This window comes from Leptosomus discolor, chromosome 1, assembly GCF_034619465.1.
Source record: "Leptosomus discolor isolate bLepDis1 chromosome 1, bLepDis1.hap2, whole genome shotgun sequence".
Classification (NCBI taxonomy): Eukaryota; Metazoa; Chordata; class Aves; order Leptosomiformes; family Leptosomidae; genus Leptosomus; species Leptosomus discolor.
In genome coordinates this window covers 23,140,374-23,158,041 of record NC_141391.1, presented here as the reverse complement: position 1 = coordinate 23,158,041, position 17,668 = coordinate 23,140,374, and the positions used below count along the sequence as shown (strand labels likewise).

Sequence of the window (17,668 nt, the reverse complement as noted above, 5' to 3'; positions counted from 1 at the left end):
GCTGTAACACAGGGATGCACAAGTTACGGAGCCTTTAGAAGGCCATGCAGGGATCCCACAGGAGTACTGGAAACCACCCTCCTCTCTCTCTCTGTCTTCTCTCATTTCCAGTTCAGCATCTCAAAACACACACAACACAAGAGCTGTGCAGCAGCAGCAGAGCAACCACCTCTGTTTCGGGGGCTGTAACGCTACTTTGCTAGATTGGTTCTGGTCCCACGTTCAACCAAAGCCCAAAGCCCGCTACCTAAAGTAAAAAATAGGCCAATTTCATTTTATTTCAGAAGAACGTGCTAATGTACCTACCATGCTAAAAACTGGATACAAGCCTTTTTGTTCTCTTTTTATACTCCCCTTCACCCAAATTCATGCTGATCTGTTCTGACATCCCAAATTGAATAATCTTGTAATGGTTTTCTGTAACCACCACTAAACCATACCCACTATAAAGCTGGGCAGGCTGTGCTACCAGTCTATTTTTGGCATAGTTTTCAGAATATCCCTTGGGAATCCAAAAACATGAAAAATTATTGTTTGGGGTTTTTATGTGTAGGTATTTTTGCTGTTGTTTTTGGGGGGTTCTTTGTTGTTGTTTTTAAATGGGCAGATGTGTCATACAATGAACTTCACTCTACATGGACAGCATTGTTGCAATCCCTCCATTTCCAGGAGGATTCCTTGTTAACTATGACATCAGGGAAGGACACATTCTGTGATGTCAGAGCAGCCCAGCAGGCACTGGAGGTCACCAAGCCTCAAAGTAAATCTCTTTCCATCCCACTACTGAATTTGTGCAACATGGTACCTTATCGCAATTACTGTGATAAGTCATCACATCACCCATATGATAAGCTCTAATAAATTTTAATTCATCAATGTTATTAGCTCTACTGCTCTCACAGAAAACTTAGAGACAATTTCACTAAAACCAAGTAAAATTTGTTAGCTAAAGATTTATCTGTTTTTAAACCAGAACACAAGCTCAGACAAATAAAACTACTACTGAAGTTTTGTTACATTTGGCAAGGAGATTCCACTAAAAAGTAAACTTTTAAAGATTTGGAATAGCTCCACATTTCTTTAACCAAAATGCTTCAAAGTATTGTAAAAACCCTAAAGTCTGAAAAGTCCATATCCTTAATGCAAAATGTTTGAAAAATTTCTATTATTTTTTCTTCTGTTCAAGAAACAAACAAAAAAAATCATGGTGCTTAAGAGCTGATCTGTATAACTAAACATGTATCTGTTCCTATTATTTTAAAGAGAATTACCATTTGCTATTATAATATGTATCATACAGTAGTATAGCAGCTCAGATCATTTCCCAATATAGGGCAGGACATATCACTATAGAATGATCTTTGGTTTGTTTGGGTTTTGGGATGTTTCTTGGGGTTTTTTTCCCTGCTAATCCTCAAGCCAGAATACAATTCACTCTGTGGACTTCACTTTTAAACATGTAAGCGTAATACAGTATTTAAAGAGAACAGATCCGGATTATACATTCATAGCCATGCATAAGAAACAGTTATACTGTTTTACAATGCATGTTGTAAGCTACCTTGCTTTTTAAAATAGCCACTTTTTGGGCAAAAATTTCTAAATATTGCACCATGAAACAGCATATTCCCACATCTTAAATCATACATCTGGAAGAGTGGACATTCAAATAGATGCAGGAGCTTCAATACCTGCCCAGAATTGCAAGCCCTTAGCAATTTTGAGATATAATTCTGCTTTCTCATCTTTGAACATAAACAAAAAACCATGCCCTCAAACAGATGTGCCTCCACCATAACTTAACCTTTCTACTTATTGCTTAGCACTCATCATCAGCCAAAATTTAGTTTGTGTAACCTATAGTCACACCTGCAAAAATCTCTAAACAGCCTGGATATTTTAAAATACTGAAGAGCAATGCCATCTGTGGATTACACACATAATGAAGTAGGAAAAAAAGGTCAGTCTGAAACCTCAGTATGAAATCACCCATTTTTACATAGTCTCATGTACCAAACTTCTCCAGCCATTTTTTGTGCTTTTATAATTAAAATTCCCAATTTTTAAGAGCTCTCCAGCTTTGTTTTAATGGTAAGTTAGAAAATGTTCACACTACAATATAAAGATTTACAATGATCAGAATGAAAACATCAAGATAAAATGTGGTTTCTTATCTATGCAGAGCTTTAAATAATCATAATCTCATCTGCAGCCTGTTTTTACACCTTTCTCCGTTCAGTCTTGCCAGACTCCACTGTTTCTCCGCAATCCCTCCTGTTTCTCCTCCAATTCTGTTTGCTATGGCTGGAACATGCTTCTGTTCTTATTTCTACCACACATGCATATTCATGCTTTCCTAAAGTCCCACATCTCCATTGGAAGCTATGTAATTGCATCGTATAATACAAAATCTTATGCTGTACATAGTTTAAATCAATAATGTAGCTGAGATTCTGCCATGATAAAGGAGCTTGGAATTGCACCCTTCAAAAGCCACGTACTCTGCAGCCAATCCCGAGCTATTGCTGCTAACCTCAAAGCTAGGAGACCTTGAGCTCTCCTTTGCCACACTTTCACACAACTTTGGAGCTCATAGGTACTGAGAAGACAATTGCTCCTGGTCAGAAGCTCCATGTCTCATACCGGCACTCCAGCCTCTAGAAACAAGTTTTTCTTCTCTCTACTCTATGTGGAATAGGTTGATGACAAACCTCGCTGCAACACTGAACAGCAGAGAAAAAAAAATTAAGGACATGATTACAAATAGGGCTTTTCCTGCCCTTTAACATCCATCTGAAATTCAAAGACCCATTTTCTAATTCTCTCTTCTCAGAGCAACTGTCTACTAATTACAGTTTACGATCCCCTTCAATACACATGATAAATTCAATCTGTCAATCTTCTCTCGAGAAAAGTAGTGCTTCACAGGCACCAACCACTCCTCTGCAATCTTACCTGGTCCTTCTACCAATGTTTCCTTTACGCTTCACCTTTTCTCCACCAGTGGCTGTGCTGCTTCCCCAGCAGCAAAAGGGCCAAGACAGATTTAAACCCAAATGCCCCTAACACAACGTAGCACTGGTTTGCCTGCATCGTGCTGCCCATGACTCCCAGTTTCAGTAACACAAAGACGTCCAAACATCAAGTAATGCAAAACCAGTATCAGTACGGAAGAACTCTCGTATGAGCTTCATGTTGGCCCTTATGTGGCAGAAATTTAGCAAACTGAAAGAAACTCTTGAGGTGCCACAAATTCTAGTTAGAAGTCTGTTGTCAATTCACCCATTTCACTCAGAAAAAGAACATAATCCTCATAGAAAGACTAAAATAATCTCTGAAATATCAAAAGCACTACAGAAGTGCAAAACAGTTTTAGCAGCAATGCTGCAGTTCCCACCACTACCATAATCTCCATCTAAACCCCACTTCAAGGGACACGGAGCAAATTCCTACTAGGCTAGAATTATCCTTCATTATCATCCTGAGGATAACCTGCTACTCTGTACAGAGATGCTCAAATCCAGCTGTACCTCTTCCCTCTTAAGGAGCTGAAGAAAACTCAGGAATAAAGTAAAGCAACAATAAAATTTCACAAACAAGTTGAGAAATATAAACTATCCCAGCATAAAAATTAAGGATTTACACTTTCTGATCATGGTGGTTACATCTTCAAATTCTGTACTGAGGGAATTTATTTGCATTAAGTGTCAATCATTTCAACAAAGATCACTAATTTTAACAGAGAAACCTTCCTCACATTAAAATAAAAATAAAAGGTCGTGTATGTTTGCTTTTACAATACATTTATTGATTACTTTTCCTCTTCCTCCATAGATTATAACATAATCAAGCAAAGCACATAGCACAGTGATGGGTGAAGAGAATAAAACATCTCCAAATCACTCTCCTGGAGAGCCACTATGCCTAACTTTGTGAAATAAATATTTGATCTGATCTCAACCCATGTTTGGAGCACTTGCTTCTAACATTTTTCCAAAATTTAAAATAAAGCATCCAAAATACTGAAAAAGTGACTAGTAAAAAATAATTTTACCTGTAAATTGTTTTCTGTGACTCTGTTCCACCAAACCATATTGATGGGTACTCCCGTTTTACACCTGTCAGCCAGACAGCCGATAGGGTTCTTTGATTTTCTTGCTTTTGATCCCACCGGAACTATCCTCTCATCCAGCATCCCCAGTCGATACTTCCTGGGCTACGAAAAAGAAGGAGAGAAACCAGGCCACTCCTAACAACCCTCATCTAAAGCTACACTAAAATAGGTATTACACCATGATATGATTTCTGGATTGGTGGAATAGGAAACAATTTGCAAGTAAAATTTATCTGAGACTGCTTCCTTTCAATCCTGACTATTTGGTTATAACGAACAATACTTAAAAAAAAAGAAAATAAACTTCAGAGACTATTAATTATTTGTAAGCAAAACTGTCCATCACAAGTCAGCCACTGAAATAGTAGTATAAATCTGGGATTTCTGTAAAAATGAGGAATTGTTTAAAAAAATTCCACATTTCTCAAATAGATACCTTCAATCACATCATAATAATGAACACTTCCCTTGAGACTTCTATCAAACAAGAAATTAACATTTGCTTTTGTATGCTTCTTTTTATATTCAAATTTGCCAAGACTCATCTCCTGAAGACTTGCTTTTAAAAATCAGGTAGAACTGAGTAGGCAATTGCAGCAGAACTCAATGAGAAAAACATTTATGCTCAAACTAATATTCAAAAGACTAATTTCAGCTACTGTCTTAAGTGAAAACAGACAAGAATTACCATAAATGCATTGGAAACTGACTTAAAATTGAGAAAATAAAACATTCTTGAAGAAGTTAACATGCAGGAGGCACTTGCACCTCAATAGGAGTGACATTTCTGTTACATTCGCAATGATCTCTAAAAATGAAACTATTTATAAAGCGTGATATGAACAGTAAATTAAAAAGGGCACTGCAAAAAAAAAAATCTGTTAAAGACTTTCAAACAGGTAAAGTACAGAAGTTTTCCAGATTTTTCTATGCTTTCAAACCTATGTTTACCTACCTAGACAGGAAATACCACCAAAACAAATATTTCAGCATCTATGCATATTGAGACCAGGACCTTTTATACTGATTATATCAACAATGCAAGGGTTGGTCTTTTTTTCTTTCACTGTGTTTTTTTTTTTGTTGGGTTTTTGTTGTTGGGGTTTTTTTTAATGTGAAAATACAAACTATCATCATCTGGATACAGACCGCTTTTTAAGTAATCAAAGCTTAGCTTACCTTTATTCAGATATCTACTTCATCTGGCACCTTAGAAATCTTAGCAATATGTGCCTTGATATGCATTTTAAAAATTGTTCCTTAGGAAACAAGGCAAGAATCTAGTTGGAGAAGATTCCCCACTCACACACAAACAACTTGCAAAACACAGGACAAAACTACTAAAAAATGGCTGCAAAAACAAAACCTAAACAGATTCCATCCTCTACTTCCCTAAAAGTTTTTAGGCTGAAAGCTTTAAAAAGAATTAAAACTGAGTAGAGTCACTAGTACCTCATTTGCCAAAAAAACAAACCAAAACAGAACATCACACCACCACAAAACCACGCACAACAAAAAGCCCCCCAAGGATACCAACATGGACTACAAACTACAAAGGCAATAAACTCCACGAAGATCAAGTTAACCAACTTTACAACAATAAACAAGACTGAATTTTGCCACACCAATTAGAAATTTGGTAAACTGTGTGATGGGTAGCACTAAGTCCTCCTATGGTTCAAATGCAAACTTGACCATGGTAAATCTAAGTATTATTTGTTTATTGGTAGAATCACTCAACTACTGAGCAACTTACCATCTTAGAAATCCAGAAGGGTTACTAATATCATAAACTACAAAGCTGTAAGGTCTGAGCAGCCAGACATACAAACGCTGGACTTTAGGGCAGGGTTTGAATGCAGTATGTGCTTTCCTTAGCCTGGCTACTGGAAATAATAATGTAATGAAGAGTAACTGTTTCCCTGGCAGCTTCCCCATCTCCTTCCATGTTCTACCAAGTGCAGGGGCACAGTCTGCCTCAGACTACTGGACTACAACCCAGTTTCCAAACACGTTCCTATTCATCAAGGGTTCTTTCAGTCCTCCATAATAAAAGGTGATCTATAAATGTTTTGAAAAGGAGAACCAAAACAAAAGAGGAACTGAGCCAACGTGGAGGGAGGCTATTTTGGTTACAACGGGATTCAGATTCCAGGCAACAGAATGAAACTGTATTTTAGGCTTTATGAAGGACCATACTGGGGGGGCTGGGTGGGCAAACAGTGGTCAAGTTTATGCCATAAAGCCACATAGAGACAATGTGAGTTCATACAGCAGTAGTTCTTGGCCTACTGGTATGAAAAAAAAAAAAAAAACCCACACCTAAAAAGTGGGTGAAACAATTAAAAATTTTCTTTCATCATCTGCTATAAAACATCACCAGGTGATTCCTAGTCCAGGGTTCCATTGTTCAGACAGACATTAGAAGATGTAATATATAACATCAACATTTGGAAATAAATTTCAGTCTATTTGCTTCTAATTCATTCTACAATGAGCAAAACGGCATCTGATTCAGAAATCCAATCTGAGTTTATTGGAGACCAAAAAACATGGTGGGGGGGGAGGGAAGAGTCTGCCAAGAGGAGAGATTCAACAGGAAGGAAAGATTAAACAGATTGAGCAGTTTGAATAAGCCTATCAACTTTGCTACACACCTGCCCTTTACACAGAGTAGTGCATTTTGAAACAAGCAAGAACTCATCAACCACTGATCATTTCTCAACTAAACTAATATATCTACCTAAAACAGAGGCACAAAAAACTGGACAAACACACCCAACTTCTTGGCATAGGGACAATTTCTCTTGGATGATTACAAAAGCAATTGCATATTTACCTTCCCTAAAGTCTTTCTACAAGGTTAAAAAACCTGTTCAGCCATACAGGTGAAGGGATATTTCAACATAGTGAACTTCTTGGGGGGAAGGGGGGGGGGAGGTGGCTAAAGCTTTTAAATACTTCATAATCCGTTAGCAAGTATTTCTCAAAATAGGTTGCAACTCCCAATATGGTTACAAGTTCCAAATGAGTTGTGAAAGGTCAAAAACATCACAATTATTTTTAAATGGAAAAATAAGGTTAAACTACAATAATCAAAATGAAATCTAAGGGAAGGAAAAATAAAACCACAAGAAAACCAAATTATTACAAAGCATTACTGGAAGAGTTCAGTTCCTCCAGGGCAAAGAGGTGTAAAGGTGTAGTAATTACTGGTGGCAAATGTTTACATGAAGCAGGGAACAGCTAACTACCTTTAATTGCTAGCAACAGCTTGGGTCCCCAGGGTGAGAAGGGCAAGCATTTTCAACCGCAGTTAATAATTATAACCCTTGCCCTGTAGAACCAAGCTGCTGCCAGCAATTAATGATAGGAAGCTATTGGTTTGCCTGATTAGAGGGAAGGTGTTATATCAGGAAAGATAAACCCCCAAAGTCTGAGAAACATTACACTTTAACAAAAGAAAACCTCTAAAAACAAAAAGATCCTTCCTGAGTAGCATCTTCACGTCAGAACACTAATACAGATGAGTAGCTTAATTAGCCCATGCTAGAAAATATTCCTCAAGTCAGCTTAATTATTTGCTTCTCATTCATTCAACAAGAAGTCTGAGAACATATTTAGCAAGTCTATTTTCTTCCTACTATTTGCTGTAGGAGTGTCTTTGCCCCTAGTTCCTCCTGTTTCATGGACAGTGGGCAACGCCACACTCCCTTTCTCATTCAGGGTTAGACATACCACTACTGTAAGATGTTATAAGGCTATCCTAGAGGAATAAGTCTAAACAAAGAAAGGTTTACAAAGATTCAAACTGTAGAGACCCCTCCTGTCTAATACCATCCATGTAATACATGTCTGGATAAGTTGGCAAATCAAACTACACAATTCCAAAGTTGTCCACCTCTAAAGATCTGCAATTGGATTTTTTCAGGATCACTCATGTCCCAAATTACATTTCTGTTCTTTAAAATCCACTTACCTCTGGTGGGCTTTGAATTTCAGATTTACAAGACACTTTCTGTACCAAAAAATGCAGCATTAAGTTTGGCATATACACACATGAGCAGGCTATTGTGTTTTAAAGTATTGCGAATAATCTGAGCAACGGTAATGCTGTCTATGTGCATATACTACTGAAGCAAGTAGAACGGATCTTAAGCCTTCCCCATCACAGGCTAAATTAAGCAGCATCAACTTAAATTACCATAGCTAAAAGGCATCACAGTAGCACTAGCTAGGGCTCATCTGCTGTACAGCGAGTTGACTGTATGTGCATGTACAAACAGATAAAAATAAATATTACATTGTCAGACGGGAAAGATCAGGTATACAATATCATATTTTCCTTGTACTACTTGTAACAAAATTAAGCAATATATGCAATTTTAAGTTTCAACATTGACTTGTTTTGTAAGACTTCAGTTTAACGGAAGTAAATGGCAAAGAGACCATCAGAAAAAGAGGTTAAACACTCAGCTTGGGTGCTAGTCTGAAAAAGAACCAACTTTTCTGGTATTATGTCTTAAAAACTAAATGCCAACTACAAGCCATGGTATAATCATTGTTATTTTCACTCAACAGCCATAACTGATTAGCTGGAATAAGACAGCTCTTGAAATACCCAGCTATAGATAGGAACTTCAATATGTTCTTGAGGAAAAGCACAACAGTCTGGGCAGAATTCCTATACAGGCCAATCAGCCAAGAAGCACCTTAATTGTGAATACAACTGCGTAACTGGATTTAGTACTAAGTTCCACAAGCTGTTACACTTGAACATCAGATTTAGTTGCCAGGAGTATTGCCAGGAGTACCCTTACAGATTTGCAAGCTGGTAATATAAAAAAGAGAAGTTGTCTTGCCATTACTTTTTAAGTTTTGTGGCCGATAGAGCTACAAACCCCTTCACATGTTTTGGGATTGTTGCTAACCAAGATACTCTCTCCTCTTCCTTTACAACCCCTCACTGGTAGAGATGCAGACGATACTTGTTTTCTGTATCTCAACTCCTGAAGGCTGGAACCGATATTTTTACTATGACATCCACATAAAATGGAATAGAATCCTGGTCAACAGGTTAAAAATAATTACGTGTGTGGTTCATTGGTTGGTGTTTGTTGCTGGGTGGTGGGGTTTTTTCTTTTTTATGAAAAAAGGAAGAGTATGCTGATATTTATATATGTTTATAATTTTGAAGTTTACAATGTTATACATTGAAATTACATGCACTTACAGACAGGTCACCCTTCCATCCGGAACCCTTTTTCTAAATTGCTCACAAAACCTCGGGTTTGGCTGGGGATAAAACTTTCACTAGTTGAAATGTACCATACAGAGACAAACAAAAAAAATTCTTCTACACAAAGAAAATAGGTCTTATTGCAGAGCAACATATTTGGCCACTCTAAAAAATCATTCAACCAAATTTTAGACTGAAAGCTGCAACACTTCAGGCATTACATCCTGCATTTTAAACCATACCTAAGGGAAACTTTTCAGGTATACATACTAAAAAGTGTATTTCATGAGTGTATATGCTGAAGACATGAAAATCTTGAAGAGTTCAGAAGGAGCTGAGGAAAAGTGACACATATTCAAGCCAAATCTTTTCTCACCAATTTTGCAGCCTAGATAGGTTGGATGAGGTATGAATTACACAACAGCTAAAATTCGGCATGAATGTAGACATACTGACGAAAGTTCTATACTAAGAAACTAATACCACCTGCTGAATTTAAATAAGCTGGTGGAAAAGCAAGCTTTTTCCACCATCATTATTAGAGCAGATAGTTCTAACTGTGTAGTGAAGACTTGCCAGAGTACCAGCACCCCAAGATATGCTTCCAAAAACCATTGCTAAAGGAGCACTCGGTAGGAAAACTACACGTTTTAAAATGTTTAAAGGTCTCACTTCTAACAGGCCAGAATTTTTTAATCTTACTTACAGAAACAGTGAAAAAATGATGCACAGTCAAGAACAAAAAATATAGCTAAAGGAGGACTAGACTGATGCAACTTTTACTCTTGTCTTTATTAAGCATATGATTCTCAAAAACAGTGTATTTTCTAGCTGCTTTAAATATTTGTATAGTGTATTCAACAAATGTGTGCACAAGTTTAAAAAAATTTTTCAGTTATTTTACTGCATATCACTTGCAAAGACTACATACATCTTGGCATAGAAAGAAACAACTAAGGTTTGTAAATGTAAGCAAAAGCATCTTGCACATTAAAGTTACATCTGTAGTTAACCGCTTAAGCTTGTAAGCTGCACCTGACAGTGTCTAGGTGGCTAATCAAAAGTTATGCTTTAAAAACGGGGAGTGAGGGTAGGTAGCATTTAAAGTTTTAGTAAGACATAACATATATCTAACCTCCTTAGATACAAAACCAACACAAGTAAAGGTCTTTTTAATACAAATCTAAGGTAAGTGCTGTGCTACACATCTTATTTCGCTCTTTTGCTTCAAATACATAGTAGGATGAGGCAACAAAAATGACTCATCAATCTAAAAATGTTACATATTTATAAAAGGAAGTGCTTTAATAATTTGATTTCTTACATAACACAATGATCACTAACCCATACACAAAAATGAATGTGAATAACACATTCTCTCAGGTCACACTTAAAAATGGAACTATCATACTACGTAGTAACTAAGACAGCAAGAACACACAACCAAGGAACAATTCCAATAAAAAATGTAAACCAGGTTAGATGACATCATACCTTTAAAACACATTTTGGACCAAGGTAAACATCATACTACCAGCAAATATTTGTTAGTGTTCTCTAGAAGCATAGTCTGTCTTTCTACATGCCTTCAATAACTTTTTTTTTTTTGCATCACTTATAAACTGTAATGTTTTATTATTGCAGTAGGGGTGTACAATCCCAGAAAGAAAATTTCAGGTTTAAAACATAAATTTAGCCCAGGTACACTATGAAGTCTGTGCAGCCCTAATTCTGCGGTTTACAACACAGTGACATGACGTGGTGTTTGGTAATGACCTCTCAACTTCTCAGAACACGATTCATGCTTCTGAGATGGTATTCAGGAGGCTATGAAACACGAAACAATTGTCTCGGCACATTTTCATTCGAGGTAAATACAATATGACCAAACATGGTACACATGGCTTTTCAATGAACACCACTGAACTATATAAAGACCAGGTATCAGAGGTGTCAAGACACGAGCTGGAGACAGGAAGCTGGAGAGAAATACAGCTTCCCAACAGGTAACAAAACTAGACGGAGGACAGGACACTCAAAAATAAACTAGCAATAGTTTAGGTTTTAAGAATTTGGTTTCCACAGGACCTTAAAGTTAGCTTTATTGTTTTCTTTTAACATGTGAAGGTAAACTCTCCTTGTACTCATTAAAGAGCTTGCATTTATGCAGACCAGGCTTACAAGCAGTCTTTTGTTTCAAAATCATTTTCTCCGCACATTTATTACCGCTGATCAAAGGACATGAATTAAAGAAGTCTGCTGTCGAGTCTCACTTGCTGTAGATCTCCACAGAGAGCACTAACAGCAGCTCCTTGTTCTGGGTGAACTTCAGTCCAAATAATCTCTCCTATACTTTCCATTCTAATCTAGTTTAGAGTCTTTTGGTCCTGGCTTTTACACACCTAAAACAAACAGAAGGACATCTAAACCAAAACTTCTTCAAAATACATATGAAATAGCATTAAAATTGTATTGAAAGTTATTCACTACAGCAGTTGGTTCACTCCTTGCAGACTGTGGACTAACGGTCGTTCTCACCTTAATGGCTCTCCTCTAGGTGACTGAACAATTAGGAAAGTAAAATGGAAATAAAACCAATGTTAGGAAGGTTTCAGAAGAGTTCAGTTTTCATGAGGATTGAAGGTATGAAAAAAACAAGTAAAATGTAAAACAAATCATTTTCACTATCCTGTAAGGCTGACCAGTGACAAATAGGGGAACCCTTTAGCCTGGATTGGTGGCAACAGTCTCAGAACAAATTTACACAGAAGTTTCACCATATATTTTCTTTTTAGTGCATTAAGCAGTCATTCCCTTGGCAAACGACTCTGATCGGTTATGTTGCATGTGTTTTTGTGAATTGTTTACCAGAACCACCAAAGCAAATGAAAGGAGTGTTCCAGCCAGATCATTCAGGGTTTAGAGAGGAGCGTTTTCCTAGATAACAGCTAAAGCAAATTTAGGAAAAAACACCCAAGAAGTTCAAGTTCAGAATGCCACACTATTTTTAACAAGCATAACATGTATTTGAAGAAAAAACTAAATAAATGTGACATCATAATTCTCAGGAAAGAGGGTTAGTCTATTGCTAACTCTAGCTTTTGTTCCATGCTTCACAAATCCTATTTGTGAATTGTAGATTAATACTTACCTGAAAATCTCTTATAGGAAATTCACTTTAAGGTGGCTTGTCTTACTGCATGTGGAGTTACAAGAACCGGACAGTAAATCCAGAAGGTTTTACAGTCAACAGAACCTCCACCAAGGCTCCATCTACAGAAATACTTAGCTCCTTTGATTTCATTTTAAGTATCCTATAAAAATGTCTTTAAATAGTAATCTTAGCTTTCCTGAAATCTAAAATTGAAATGCAATTTAATAATTTCTAAAGAGATAAAATAAATGCAACAATGATCATAAAAATTCAAGGACTATGTTTATTTTTTTAAACAAAAAGCAGAATGTCTTAAACATGAAAGTAATCATAAGCAACTTAAATAGCCCAGTCACACTAACTGGTTTCAAAAAAGCTGCCTAGTGAAAAGCAAGGATATTCAGAATTAAAATCATCAGATCTTATCTTTAATATTTTATTGATATCAAATATTTACCTCCGTATGGCTTGCCCATTGTTAAAGGGCTGCCAGGATAATATGATCAGCAATATCCAGAGACAAAAAAGATTAACAAACTTAACTTCCTTCCTTAACATACTACATATGACATGCTTTTACAGAAACTATTAATGTTTTTACACAACACAAATATGCATTTTTTTACATGGTTGCAAATAACTTAATAGCTCTAAATATTTAACATATCACAATCCTAATTTGTAAAGGAAAGTGATTGCGCTTTACTCACTTACCAAGACTGTATTGTATCTGTCCTCCAAGTCAGTGATAAACGAAGGAAACGCTGGTTTTGCCAGCTAGTTCAGAACAAACAAAACCTTAGCCCTGGGGTCTTAGCAAGAAAATGGAAAGTTTTTTTCAAATAGTAGATGTTGCAGACACCTACATTTAAGCTAGTCACTAAGGCTCCCTTTAGAGTCAATGAACAGAAGCACACACTTCTAGAAGGCTACCTTGTGTTACAGCAAATGTCAAGCACAGGCCTGATAAACCATTGCTCAAGCTCTAAATAAATCCCGGTTACTGGGCTGGGAGGAAAGCACAGAAGTTTAAATAGCTGGCACTCAAGCACTTAGTGCTTTTGAAGAAATCACTTGATACAATTTGAATATTGTACTCAAAAAATACTAAAAATATTAAGGCGCTACATCCACGACTATTTGCAATCTATTATCTGGTAGTAAAAGTTAGACACTCACAAAAGTGTGATTAATTTCTCGTAACTTTAGCCATTAATTTTTATCCACTTAAAACAATCAATCATCGACATCTAGTCTTTTCCAAAATACTTTTCTCAATGTGAGCTGAATGTTCCTTTAAGCCGCTCATCTCTCTCTACTGACTATAGAGGGAGCCTGGATGCCTAGATTTTAGACAGCTCAAGTAATATTAGCTGAAAACATCCCCACTACTAGTATTATTTAACAACTTTTTATATAAACATACATTATAAAACAGCAGTTATAATAAACAATAAATTATTAATATGCAAAGCAAAACACAAATCTCTTTCCATTAATGCCAGTTGTCTGAAGTATTAACTGGAAAAAAAGCCAAGTCAATCAGTTTCACAGATAATCTTTCTCTTGACACTATTTTAGCAGCAAGTAGCTTAATTTGCTGATTGGGGGGCGACCAAGTCAGAAAAGACCCTACCTTTGAGCTTCAAGTTTTTCAAGCTTTACACTCAAACATTAACAGTTTTGTTTTCATTTTGTACTGTTTAATTAACTTTGAAGTAATTTTTAGCGATTGTCATCACTGGCAATTCTTCTGTATGATAGTTCATTTTCTTTGGTGCATGTGGTTTATATATTTAAGCACACACACACGTACATCGGGGCGTGTGTATATATATATATAGTTCTTGCAGTCTGTGTTAAAAAGGAATGTACACTTATTTCAATTCTTACTATCCTCAGTAAGCTGACAAACAACACCTCTCTAGTTGTTTACATCAAACTTCCAGTGCGCTACACTGGCATTAAAGAAAAGGGCAATTCAGAGACTCCCCATAGTTTCAATACATCGTAATATTAGGAAATTAACATTCTACAACAGCATTTCATTTCAAGCAACATTAGTCTGATGGGCCAACTATACTTATTATCTTTAAGCTCAATCGTCACCTGCAGGAATGGTACAGAGCTCCCAATTGCCCACACACAAATGAAGCTCTATGAAAAGTCACAAGCATGCTGATGTAGCTTGCTTTCAAGTCAATGCATTATCAACTACAGGAAAGTTCAGGATCACATGGCTAATAAGAAAAGTAGTAAAACATTAAAGTCAACAGTGAAAGTAAAATTTGATAACTGATAGGACAAGATAATGTCTTTTTTGATAAGCCACAGTTGACAAAAATGAGAAGGAACTCTGGTGTAACCAAACTTTTGTCTCTTATTCCAGCCACGGCATTTTGTAAGTGTATAATCAGAAAACACCACAACCTGTACTGGCACAGGTCAAGGGGTTTGAAAATGCTGCCTAGCCCTTAGCAAAAGATTTCTCAATACAGATTAGAGGGAAATAAAATCCCAAACCCTAGCTTGCCAATAACATCATAGAGTGTCTTTCAAACTAAATGCATTTCAAACTGTAAGAATTACTTTCACATCATGGACAAATAAATGGGGGAATGATTCTTAACATATTCAGAACTTGTTGCCATGAAGGCCTGCAGGTGGCTTGTGTCTCAGCACAATAAAAATAATTTGTTTTCAAATTCAACGAGCTATGTCCTAATTTTCATATCCAAAGCATTCGTATAAACTTCAGTTTACAAGTGCTTGGAATATTTCTTAATAGCAGCAGCAGTATGATCTGGTGTAGCAAAAATGAAATGGTAAGATCTCATTTATAATCAGCAGTGACATATTAAAATAAATCTAGTAACATTAGAAGAATCATTCTTATTTCATCTAGCATTTCAAGTTATTCCAGATCTTCTTCCCTGTCAACTCATATACAAATACGCTACTTAAGATTTAGTTGTTGCCTACCTTCCTCCTTTGAGACACGCTGAGGGCAGCAAAGTCATTAAACAACGATGAATTTGGTGAAGTTAGTGGATCTGTAAAAAGAATGTAAACCAACATGTTATATATCTCTAATTTAAGAAGAAATTTTGTATTTTTAACTTATTTCTGTATGGAAAAAATTCTTTTGACAAAGCTAAGTTTAATAACCACACTGCTAAAAAAATGCAGCATTTATTGGATTCTGTGCAACTGCCCAACTGAAATGGTGCTCATTAGCAGAATTCAGTAAGTTTAACTGCAGTTGACACTATTTAACATCGATCTAACATTTCAAAGCATCTCCAGTTACCTGAAATTAGTAATCTTCTGTATAACATAGTCTTACAAATAATGATGTAGATCACACACCTGTCCTGTCACTGTTCTGCACAGATTTAAATCAGAACTAAGGGTAGCAAAAGTCTACATTCGGCTAGTAGCTTTATATTGCTTTTTCTTTGTCCCCATGCATCCCTCCCGGAGTTGAAATACCAAAACCTGAGTAACAGTCACAGATGCAACTTAAAACTCCAAACTGCATGGGTAGAGCTGTCAAATTAGCAGATGACTGTCAGCCGCACACATCGGTGTTTTGATGAGACACTTTAACATTAATCAATACTCCTTAAATGGGTAATTCTACAACTGAAGCACAACTTGGTGGGGCAGGAGGTGGGGGAGGAAAAGGACCTGAGAAACAACAGAATTTAAACTGGTTTCCAAAAGTCAGTCTGGTTTCTCTCCTTCGCATGCATCACCATCACTATTTGGCCTGTCACAGTCAAACTCTGACTGCATTTAAAACTGGAGACCTCTACTGCCTTGAATAGCTAATTGTTCCATAGAACAAAAGAAGCAGAATTAATCACAAAACCTAGTGGAAATTAACCAGAAGGAAGAAAAAATAAAAAACCTACAAATTTCAACTTTCTAGCAAGTTAATTTTATAGTAGTTACTATCATGCTTAAAAAATTATAGCCCTAGTAAGTAGACAGGCTGCAGGGTCAGATATGCAAATAAGAGTTCTAGAACATCATTTACACAGCGATTTTCAGAGGAGATACATATTTTAAATGTATGACCTTGCCATAAGGGAGTAGCACCCTCCTCTTTAAAGAGCTCAGTTTGACAGCTACAGCTGAAATAATCTGCAGTGAGTCTGCAAAGCATATTACACACAAGTTCAATATACACTCCACAATAATGTAGTGAGAATGTAGTGAGTATGTAGGCCTGTGCTACAGAAACATTTTGTTCAGTTGAAAACCACGTTCCCTATAGCAGGGAAAAATTTCTAAGAGTTAAGGTACTGCTTACAGGGCAAAACTGAATAGCTGTTAAAAATCATCAGTTATAAGATACATTTCACAAAACCCATATGCCCAAAATTTAAGAATAAACCCCTGTACATTCATTCCACACAACAACTTACTTGAAAAGCGCAATAAAAACGGACACTATTGCAGAGCAACATAAATGCTTAAGCTATCAGTGCTTTACAGTGGATAGCCAAACTAGCATTTCACTTGAAGTGACAAGACTGATAGTGACTTTTTTTAGTTTTTCCCCACTGCATCAAAGAGAAGGCTGAAAATGTACGAGTTCAGTAGAACTTCAGCTTTGTATTAAAAGTAATCACGCAATACACTACTGTTAAAAAATAAAGTTCTACCGCATCTCAAATCAAATCAGAGGAGAAAAAAACCCTCCCTTAAATCTCAGTTTTGTGAAAGCAAATCTCTTAAATTCCCAAACATACTTTTATATGTATTACTTTAGAAGTACTTACCATGGCCTGCGTACTGCTTGGCACTGTCATTGAGAAGGCTAGGGGAGCTGCTGCTATTTGTCATCCTCTGCAAAAATAAAAGACAAAAGTGTACATGTAAAATAAAGCCAAAAAGGACTAAGTGAGGCCATTGGGAATGACATTTAGAAAGTTTTAAGAACAGACTATGATACCTGTGCTCATTCCCCATTTAGTAAATACCCTGAGCAGACAGTAGTTTGTGCCTGACAAAAACTTTTAGTAAAATAAAGCATTTTGCACGAGAGCAATGCAAACCAAAAATGACTGTACATTTAAAAAAAAAAAAAAAACACTATCTTCATGAATTTCTTCTAACTTGGGAGGGTCTATCAAACCTATGGTTCTCTTCC

The 17,668-nt window shown here is 36.4% G+C and overlaps 1 protein-coding gene across 3 annotated transcripts in view; it reads right to left on the bottom strand.

Moving 5' to 3' along the window:
* PAN3 (poly(A) specific ribonuclease subunit PAN3) overlaps window positions 1-17,668 on the bottom strand; it is an 83,748-nt gene that overhangs the window by 42,695 nt on the left and 23,385 nt on the right. For all 3 annotated transcript variants that reach the window (XM_086476265.1, XM_086476273.1, XM_086476279.1), the window contains 4 exons: window positions 17,298-17,364; window positions 15,490-15,560; window positions 13,222-13,284; window positions 4,055-4,216 (listed from right to left, as the gene is read on the bottom strand). In XM_086476265.1, the coding sequence (XP_086332391.1) occupies window positions 4,055-4,216; window positions 13,222-13,284; window positions 15,490-15,560; window positions 17,298-17,364 (363 nt within the window). The remainder of the gene's footprint in view (window positions 1-4,054; window positions 4,217-13,221; window positions 13,285-15,489; window positions 15,561-17,297; window positions 17,365-17,668) is intronic.